The 10,803-nt window shown below is 44.0% G+C and overlaps 1 protein-coding gene across 2 annotated transcripts; it reads right to left on the minus strand.

Annotated features, from left to right (window-relative positions):
* RBM15 (RNA binding motif protein 15) lies at positions 1 to 7,369 on the minus strand. 2 transcript variants are annotated; one of them, XM_033199827.1, is made up of 2 exons: positions 4,403 to 7,368; positions 1 to 375 (listed from the first exon to the last, which is right to left on the minus strand). In XM_033199827.1, exons 1-2 carry the CDS (start codon positions 7,263 to 7,265, stop codon positions 329 to 331), a joined length of 2,910 nt encoding a protein of 969 aa, XP_033055718.1. In that variant the 5' UTR covers positions 7,266 to 7,368; the 3' UTR covers positions 1 to 328. The 2 variants fall into 2 exon arrangements, with proteins under 2 accessions (XP_033055718.1, XP_033055719.1); XM_033199828.1 differs by lacking the exon at positions 1 to 375 and adding an exon at positions 1,076 to 1,146 and having other exon boundaries at positions 4,403 to 7,369.
* Between the last annotated feature and the right edge of the window lie 3,434 nt (positions 7,370 to 10,803).

Below are 10,803 nucleotides of genomic sequence, written 5' to 3' on the forward strand. Positions count from 1 at the left end.
AACATTTTCCTCAAAAGAAACAATTTATTTAGAATAAAACAAAAGCAGCTCAACTGTGAGCGCACGTTTGAGAGACAGCTACTCTTAAGCTGTGTGAGCCATAAAAAGGGTTTTTCTTTACTTTTCCAGAAATCTTGTGTACACAGCACAAAGCAAAGAGGTCATTTTTTTTTCCACTTAAAACACCGGCATTGGCATCACAATAGCAGATACACAACTTTAAGCTGCCATTTTAGTAAAATGCACAAATACTAAACAGATTAGCTTTCTTCCATCAGAGGCCCATGTAAACTCCACATAAGCCACAACTTCTCTTCAAAAAGGTCCATTAGAGCTTTGAATTCCATATCTTCATCCGCTGTTCAACCAGTTTTGCTTGCGGAGGGGGGGAAAAAAAGGTTATTCAGTACAAATGTTTACAATATTAAAAATATATATATTTCCCCTATGCCATTATAGATGAACATAACATTAACAAGACCTTCCTGGATGGTTCACCTCAACTTCAAAAAGCACCAATAATACCCACTGGCATAAACCTTGAAATGAATTTACTGTATGAATAGACATATAACAAGTAGAACAATAGGGTGGGTTTTTTTAAAGACTGCAATTGAAGATAACAGGACTGAAAATATCCTTTATACTCATGTAACTGAGTAAAACATGTCGAAAAAATTCAGAAAAAAGTTTCACAATCAATTTATAATCTATCAATATATTCTAAATATAACTTAAAAAGTGAAACTATAAAAAGGTGAAGTTTAGTCAAACTTTTGCCCCATCTATTTTCATTCTGTAATTTATATGGAGCAACACAGACTACTCCATTATTGTAGAAAGGGGTCGATACAAAGCCATTTAAAAATCCACCCTCATCTATGTTACCAAAGACAACAGCCATTATTTTAAGAAAACACTCATACAAATAATTGTTAAACAGCCAAAGAACACTTCAGGACTCTCACTTTTCAACTCTGTTTGAAACCATACATATAAAACTCTTCATTAAGCTTAACATTTCACTGTGGTTACCTGAAATCATTTTCTCCCTTTAGGGACACCACTATAACCACTATAACAAGGTCAGCGCCATGTTTTCTCTCTTCTTGTTCTCATACCTAACTCCTATCTCAAAACCAAACACTGTGGCAGAGACAGAAAAAAAATGTCCAGAAATTCTCTCCAAAATTTTTTTTCACATAAAAGGTCATTAAGGCCCTCTTCTCAAGAGGATTTCCTAATTCTGTTACCAGAGTTTTTGGTGAATGGTTCCTATATGGACCCAAACTATAGTTTAAGCTGTATATGCATAATGAAAAATCTGTCTTTAAAAAGTGGATTTACATTTTTTATTTTTAAAAAAGCATGGTCAGTGAAAACCTGCTAATAGTTTTTAAATAAACCTAAACAATGTCTGACTCTGAAAGTAATAACCAAACACCTGACTCTTATTACTGGACCTAAAATGACCTGTAAGTGAGTCAAGAAGGGCCAGAGTATATTTTACCTTCAAAAGGTGACAAATGCTTATAACCAGTCAGGGGATGGACATTTTAAGATGTAATCCTCAAAAGAAAAACTCTATCCACTCTCAGTTGAGAGTCAAAGTACACCAGGAATTTAAAACTTTGTGTGAAAAATTATTTACAGGAATCCCAACAAAATACTTAACCAATAAGTTAAGCAGGACTATTGGCTAGGTATTGATTGCTTAATTTCCCATAAAATTGGAAGCTGTGATCTAAAAGTCTTATCTTCACGTTTTTACCAATAATACTTAATAGTCATTAAATGATATCCTGAAGTTTTCTTTCCATTCATTTTAACTGAGTTCCAGAAAAATCAACTACATTAAAATAATTAAAGAAAAAAGATAGAAAAAAATTGGTTGTTACAAAGAACATCCAACGTTGGGATTATTAAATCCTGGCTAATGAGAAGTAGAACCGGTTTTAGACTTTTGTTTTCATTCGAATTCTTAAGGTTTAACTAGATACTTTATGGATATTATGAACCTGCACAAAAGAATGGGCAGTACAAATAAGCGGTTCATGTGGACTATGGCACTCTATAGGTAATGACCAACTAAACATAATTAGTTTTTTATAATACATACATTTAGAAATGGTACCAAGCCATTGTTTCAAAAACACTGAAGTACAAATTGCCCAGACCTAACAAAAGTAGCAATGTCAGGTAAAGATTCAAACAAACATGGAGCAAAACCATAGTACTCTTCTGTAAGCTGTCACACTAACAAAACAAAAAACAAAAAAAAAAAGAAAGAAAGAAAGATAGAAAAAGAAAAGAAATAAAACACACATTTTGGATGATAGTAAAATTAGATGTCATGGACTTCACTCTCCAAAAGAGCAAAATCATTTGTCCAACTATCTCAACAAAAGATACTCAAAAGTTAATGGTTAGTGAGATTATTTAAACTGGAAAAATGTAGCTGGCCACAAATTATACTATGAGCCCATGTATGCACAGACTTCACACTTGCATTAGTTTCTGAACAGGTGTCTACTCCAAACCAATCACTGCTTTTTGAAAGCAAGAAGCATAGTATTTTCCTAAGAGGTACAAGGACCTTCATGCTCACAGCCTAGATAGAACCCTCCTTCTCTCAAAATGGCTAGTTTTTCCAGTTTAAAAAGAAACAAACAAAAAAAACCCCACAAAACCTGCAAACTTAAAAAAATTATAAAGGCATAGTGAAAACCAAGAGGGATGACACAGCAGTGATGACACTTTCGTGCTGACATGCATTAGACACCTGTCATAATGGAAAATAAAAATTACATGACATTTCTCTGGGTTATTATTGGTGCTATTTCAAAACTTCCAGCTTTGATAACAGAAAGAAAACAGTTGGATTCTGCCAGGCTTCAAGTTAAGTCACTTTCACAGAACAGAAATATGACCATGATCCAGAAGGTCCAAAAGTCTCTAATCATAATTAAATATCAAGGGCCTTAGCTGAAGTCTTCAGCATTTAAATCAAGGGAGAAAAATATACTTACTAATGACCTGACAAATCAGGGGTGGGACAGAGGGGATAGATTTAAAAAAAAAAAAAAAATCCATTACTGTTAAGCAGCAAAAGTCCTTGTTGAGAACCAGAGGTTGGTATCATTATCACCTTCGAAAAAAAAAACTGTGAGGGTAAGTTAAATGATCCTGTATTAATTCCAGGTGTCTGGGAAAATAAAAAATAAAAAAAGATTTTCCTACACTGACATTTCAATTCCGTAGCTGGACAGCAGTGAGAATACTAAACATAAAATTTCCAAGATGTTCAAAACATTTCCAATAATGTAATGTCACTACTGTTTAAATACGAAAATAAAAAGACAAGCAAAATTTTAAGAGAGCACGTCAAATGCATTTTATGATGACTTTTTAAGAAAGTCTGCAATCCAAATATGGCTGATTTAAATGCCCACTGAAATAAAAGATGACTACGAGCCTGCAGACAACTCTTCTTTCTATTATTGAAACCAGAAATTTGAATGGATACAAAATCAAAAACTCATCTTTGATGAAGAACAGTTTTGAAATATGCACAATTAGAACTGTACCTGCTACACCTCTCTGAAAGTCAGTAAAAACATCACCACACACCAATAACTGACCAAAGAATTCTGATTTTAAAAGCACCTACTCACTTCTTGCATACTAGTGTAAGCATAAGACATATATGGTTTGTAACATAGTCCTTAATTTTTACTGAACAGTTACTGCTACAAACCAAAAGTGCATAAACGGGATACAGAACTCTAGAACAAATGATTTTAAAAAATGCAAGTTAAAGCAAACTCTCTGGGAATAAACTGTATCTTAAGAAATACTCAAATACCTGATTAAAATAATTACATTGCTAAACAATTTACCAGCATATCTTTGAGATCCCTGATCAAATTTCAGTCACACACATTTCTGGTAAAAGAATTATTTACCTACACACCGATCGAGTCATTTCTAGGTGGCTATTACTCTCTTTATATGGTCAGTGGACTCCTTTCTCCAAATTCTGACTTTTCAAAATTTTGGTTTTGTAACTCAGAGGATTTTTAGGCTCAAGATTAAAAAAAAAAAAAACTGAATAGAGGAAAAAAATTACTCATAAGGGTGGGAACTCCTAATTAAAGCAAATCTGTCTGCCTGCTACCTTTAGGGCATCCCTTTCACTTAAAATAATAGCTAAACAAACAAAAAAATAGCTAAACTGTCCTGATTTCTATTTTAAAGACGTTTATAAAAATATAAAAAAGAAAATGCTACAACTAACAACTAAAAAGAAAATTGCATCTGATGCTGTATCCCATTACACATCACAAAACAGGAACCATGTCAAAGTAGTAAATACAAGTTACACATGGACTTTAGGACGCACCACGGACAATGATCATGACCAGGTAATCTTCTTCAGATCTGGCCAGTGCCTTGGCAGGGGAATCCAGGAACTGCTGGGAGAACTCACAAGGTGGGAAGGCATGAAGGACCCCGGTGTTTTCCTTGTCTTTGTTGCCCCCCACAGGGAGGCTGATCACCCCGGCTGCCTGCTTTTGCTTTAAATAGGACACAAGGTTCCTAAGTGGCCTCTGAGTAGAAGTGGCAGTGTCTGATGCAGCTGAGGAAGAGGAGGACCGGCTGTCAGAACTTCCAGGCACAGCCAGAAGAATGGCATAACCATTGGGCCCTGCTACTTTGATGCGTCGAGTTACTTCATCCAACTTGGGCTGGTCCAAACGGAGACGCTGAGTGATCTTGAGCTGGGCCACTTTGCCTCCAGTTGAACCCTCCACAAGAAGACTACTAGCCACTTGGAGGTCACCCTGCAACAGATGCATGTTGGAAGGAAAGTTGCTGTTCTTCAGCAGAAGCATGCCCTGCCAGGCCAAACAGAGTTTGGGAGAGGCTGCTGCCGCAGGGGCTGTCCCCCCATCCTGTTTCTGAGACGGGGACTTCAGCTTGCAGGAAGCAGTGCTGGTGCTAGGTGCACTCCCATCAGAGCGGTCTTCTTTTTTCAGAGGGCTTTTTCCCTCAGTGGGAGCAGTTGTCCGGTGCTTCCTATCTCGTTCAGCTGATGCAGAGTTTTTACGGTCTCGCTTGTCACCCTGGCTCTTCTCCAAACTACCTCGTCTGTCTCTGATTGGAGAGGGCCTTTCCAAGAGAAGACGGGAAGATCGATCATTGTCGCTGTTGTAACGATCCCGGCTACTGCTCAATTCTGGACTGCGGTCAGGAGAAGGAGCGCAGTGACGTTTTCGTGGGCGGTCACTCTCAGGAGACCTATCCAGATGACGTCCTCCACTCTCCTCAGGCAGCCTTCGCTTCCTAGGCTGGTCTCTGCTGCTGGGCAGATCTCGATCACCTCTGTCCCGGTCCAAGGACCAACCATCCCGCCTGCGATCAAGGCTATCCAGTGGCTCGTAAGCAGGCACAGAAGTAGCTGCAGTCCGAGTGCTACGTTCTCGGACTGGGGGTGGGGGTGGCACCCAATCAGAGTCAGGATAAAGGTCCCTATCACGATCTCTGTATAGTAAGGGTGGTGTCCTATCCCGAGCACCCCTCAAAGGGTCAGGTGCCCGATGTCCAAAAGCATCTGTCACCAGCTCATAATGAGTCAAGGGCAGAGGCTGCAGATACTGCTGCTGGTAACGATGTTCGGTGTCGGCAAAGTCTACTCTAAGGCGTCGATCTGGGCCACCAAGTGGGAAGCCCCGCATATGGGTCCAGGCAGCATGCGCTGCATCCAGGCTTTCATACTGGATATACGCCCAACTATCACCTTTTCGGTAGTCTATGGTGCGTATGGTGCCAAATCGATCAAATTCTCGTGCCAGGGCAGCAAGAGGAACCCAAGGTCCCAGGCCTCCCACCCAGAGGCGGGTGGTGGGTGTAGCTTTGCCATAACCAATTTTGATAGGATTCCGAATTATAATTTTGCCGGACATTGCTAATTTGGCCCGGTGAGACATATCTAAGTTCTCAAATTTGAGAAAGCCGTAAGTACTAGTCTGGCCGCGAGAAGGCCTCTTGATATCTACTTCTGTGATGACTCCAAAGCGATCAAACGCCCTTCTTAGGTCACTCTCCGTTACAGTGATGTCTAGGTTGCCCAAGAAAAGCGTCCGGTTAGCTCGCTGATCATCCTCGGGTGAAATCTCATCCACTTCTCTGAAAGGAGCAGCACCTGCTCCAGCTCCCACCCTTGGCTCAAGACTGTATGCAGGGCGCACTCTCTCATAGAACGGGTAGTCTCTTTCTCTCTCCAGCTCTCGAGGCAATGGTGGCGGAGGTGGAGGGGGCAGGCGGCCAAGAGCCAACTGCTGCAGCCGGTAGTCTCTGTATCCCAAAGCAGCGCCACCAGGGGAAAGTGATCTCTGGCCTCCACCACCTCCAGGGGGGTGCCGGTGACCACCTACAGAGGCCCCGACCACGCTGGCTGATGGAGGATAAGTATCTTTGTCTAAAGGAGAGCGGCTGCGGCGCCGGCTCACATACACAGCTTCTATCTTCAGAGGCCGGTCATAGAGCACCAGGCGGCCTCTGGCATGCTTGGCCGCCCGCGCGTCCTCTGGCCGCCGGAAGTTCACAAAGGCTACCCGCTCATCCCCGCTGCCAGAACCCGACAGATGACTGATTTTGACACTTACATCACCGAAACGTTTGAACTCATGAAACAGACCGTCCTCCACCGCTTCGTCACTAAGCTGGGACCCCAACTCGCTTATCTTCAGGGTCTTGTATTCCGCGCCGTCCCCGCCGCCGGGAGCTGAGGAGGCGGCCCCAGAGGAACGTGACTCCCCGCCTCCACCCCGGGAGCTGCTGCGCGACTCGCCCCCGCCCGAAGAATTTTTGGTGCTCGGGGAGCTATAACTATGCAAGCGGCTACTGGAGCTGCCCCCACCGGTGTCATACTCGCGGCTGCCACCTCGACTGCTGGACTTGTCCAGGTGGAGACTCCGCCGCGACCCGCCGCCGCTATCGGTCTTTCCGCTGCTGCTCCCATTGCTGCCACCAGAGCCCCCTAACTTCTTGCTCCGCTCTCCGCGGGAAGTCGAGTCCTCACCACCACGAGAGCGTTTGGCCTTGACTGGCGAGCGCTCTTTTCCCTTCATTGTTGCGGGTCGTCGGAGGTCGTCTCCGCGGAGCTGATCAACCCGCCGCCCCGCGCTCGTTTCACACAGCGGAACCGCACGCCGCCATCTTGGACTCCGCCGCGGCACAGGATCCCGCCCCGCATTCCTCATTGGCCAATTAGCTCTCTCTTCTACAGTCTCATTGGGAAAATTATTTGTCTATCTTTACATCTCCCCGCGCTCCAGGAAGGCGCACGCCCAACCACTGTTATTGGGTTCCCAACCCCCTAGTCAGAGTACCTCATTGGTTACATTTGTTGTCTATCTTAACGGTTCCTCGCGCCAGCCTGTAGCTCCGCCCCTCGCACTCTGCGGTCACGTGACCCAAAGTGTAGCTGTGTTGATTGGACAAAAAGTCTGCCCTGTAACGGTACTTCTTGCTCAGTGAAAGCAGCAACCCCTCCTCCTCATCCCTTTCATTGGCTTATAAACCGGTCCTTTAAACCACTATTTGGGAGGTGGGGCCAAGTTTCGGCGTTTTTTCGAGAGGCAGGCTCACAGCGATATCGCGAGAGACAGTGAGCTCCCTCTTTCGACCCCCTTTTTCCAACTCCTCCGGCGGCTAAAAGAAGTTTAAATCTGATTGGATGTCTGCAAGGAAGTTGATAGGCTGAAATAACTGTCCATCACTCGCTTAAAGGGGTAGGCCCGTATAACGGAGGAGGCTGACTGAAGGTGAAAGACTAGAACACGTGCTTGCTATGCGACGTCACTTAGATGTCGCGAGAGGGTGACTGTGCGCCAGCTCCGCCTCCCCGCGTTTTTGGCGTTCTCCCCACAAACATTTGTTAAGTTCCGCGGGGTATTTGGCTGTGCTTCGGCCCTTGGAGTTCGAAACTTCTGAGCTCCCCGCCGTCCTACCTGTGCCGATCAAGGGGCGGGGCAGACTCTCCGGCTGTCGGGGCCCTTCAGTCCCTCAGGAAGCCGTCCTGGGACGCCTAGCGGACACCATCTTATGTCGCTGTGGTAGCTGAGTGCACAGCCGGGGGAAGCCCCGCCTCCCGCGCTCGGGAGAGCGATGCCCGCGGTCACCCGGGCCCGCGGGGCAGGGAGTTCACGGTTCCTGCAGCTCCGGGTCACGCTGACGCCCCGGGGCGGTGCTAACACTTAACACGCGGGACCTCGAGAGCTAAGCTAAGCGGCTAAGACGCAGCCCTCGTCCAGAAGCCTGTCTCTCCCGGGCGCTCCACGTTGCCGCCCAAGTACTCTGGACAACCGAGGGGAGTGACCGTCGTTCCCCGCCTCGTGGCCTGCGGGCGGAGCCGGAACTGTCAGGACACCGCGGACGTGTCTTTGGGCTGCAAATCTGTGTGGATTTTTAAATCCGGTATTCCCGTAAAATAGCAATGTTTGTTTTTAATATGTAATGCTTCTTCCCTGAAAATCATCAAGCTAAATTTAGGCTCCATGCAGATAGGTCGTTTTTTATTCCCCCTGTGGCTTTTTCTATCCCTTGGCACTCGTCTTATTGTGTGTTAAAAGCCAGCAGCACAGGCACCTTGTGGCCGCTCCGGATCCACCTCGTTTGGCTCCTTCAGTCGTTCGCCTTACAACTTTAATTTCCATAGAGCATTACTGTGGCGGACAGAGCACCTGTGAGAGGTGCAGGCGATGCCGAGCTTAGGGGGTTATGGCCTGTGCCCCAGCACTCGCCGGTTGCTGCTGAGGTCACCACATCCTTTAGACCGTCTGCAACTCTCCCGGGTATGCGCCGGGGCGGAGGTTATATTGATCCCGTCCTCAAGCCTATTTCCCAAGATCCAATCTATAGTAGAGGGTGTGAGGTGTTTTTAAACATGACATTTTTCAGGGTAACAGTAATGTCCCAAAAGCCGAAACCTAAACTTGAAAGCTGTTAATATTAGGAACTGTAACCTAAATTTAGCCTTGTCTGAGCCATCCTTTTTGTAAATAATCCTGAGGAATGTGAAGCTGTAGGCCTTTTATCTCTTGAATAAATCAAAGAAACTTGAAGGAAGAAGCTCAATTGTAAAGCATAAAAATCCACAATATTGTAATGTGTAGACATATTCATTGTATTAAAATAGGAAATAAAACTTCAGAAATAAAACTTCAGAAGGCATAAGATAACGTGTATAATACGCTACCATTTGTGGTTTTAAAAATATTTGTATTTTCTGAGCATGTACATTTAAAAATATTTTCGTGGAAACTTTCTTGACAACTACATGGGAAATTGTTCCTAGGATTGCCCTGAGGAGGGGTGTGAGGGTCTGGAGTAGGAGGGAGACTTCACTTTTCTTTGTAGAAATCTTTTGTTTCTACAAAGGGCACGCTATTACTCCTTCAGTTTAAAAAATAACATTTTTAACTTTCCTTAAACTATTTTTATGGAAAAAGTTTAAAATATATAAAAGAATACTATAAAGAACTCCCATGTGTACCCAACACCCTATTTCAACAATTACCAAATCATATGAATCTTGTTTCATCTGCATCACTCTTCCCACTCTTCCTTTCTCCATTGTTTTCTTCCAGACTTACCTGATATCCTTTTCCTGCCCCAGTTGTGGAGTCAGCCATTTCTCCAGAGAGCTCTGGTTCCTTTTAGTGGGAAATGGTATTGAAAGATAAAAATCTGGATGCTGGAGGATAAAAAATACATGAACATATTATTTGTAAAAGCATGAAATAAAAAGTTACCTGGGTTTAAATGTTTCAAGGTTATATTAATAGACCACAAATGGAAATTGAAGTTAAGCCATTATCTGATTACTCAATATAACAGCCAGTCGAGATAATAAACCAGGCACCAGAGTGACTTTTTAACCTAAATTGACCTGCTAAGGTGACTCACTGATCAAAGAAAAAGATAATGACCAAATCAGTAGTTTTCCAGACCTCATGATAGGGGTTGAGGGAGCACAAGATTTGAGAGAAATAATTCAGGGAGACAAGCAGACACCCAGTCTGTGTGAACATGCACCAGAGGCATGCCAAGCTTAGTGGTGCCACTTCAAATACCAGGGAGCTTGATGGAAGCTACTGCCCGCAGCTGGCTATAGTACAAAGGCTTGCCGAGGGGGACTGGAAATCTGCCTGGAGCCAAGAGGACTAGTAAGTGTTATGCTTAAATGGAAAAGGCCTGGATTCCATTACAGTAACAGCCAAAATATTGCCTGTGATGTGTATGTGTGTACATGTGTGTGTGTTTCCACAGCAACTGAATAATGACATAAGTTGGATCCATGCTTTAGTTAAATGATTTGTTTTCATTTCTTTTGTGTTCTTGCCCCCAAAATTACCCCATTCCCTGGCTCCCAGCAGATACTACCTGAAAATCCTTTGTGTTCCTTAAAGCAGTGGTCCCCAATCTTTTTGGCACCAGGGAGCAGTTTCATGGAACTGTTCCACCTCAGATCATCAGGCATTAGATTCTCATAAGGAACACACAACCCACATCCCTCACATACTCCATTCACAACAGGGTTAGCCCTTCTCTGAGAATCGAATGCCTCTGCTGATCTGTCAGGAGGTGGAGCTCAGGCAGTAATGCTCCCTCCCCTGCCCCTCACCTGCTGTGCAGCCACGTCCTAACAGGCAACTGACCATTACTGGTCCACAGCCTGGGGTCTGGGAACTCCTGCTTTAAAGCATAAAACTGCTTAGTGAGTTTTTCTTTTCTTTT

This window comes from Trachypithecus francoisi, unplaced genomic scaffold (genome assembly GCF_009764315.1).
Source record: "Trachypithecus francoisi isolate TF-2019V2 unplaced genomic scaffold, Tfra_2.0 Lachesis_group5, whole genome shotgun sequence".
Taxonomy (NCBI): domain Eukaryota; kingdom Metazoa; phylum Chordata; class Mammalia; order Primates; family Cercopithecidae; genus Trachypithecus; species Trachypithecus francoisi.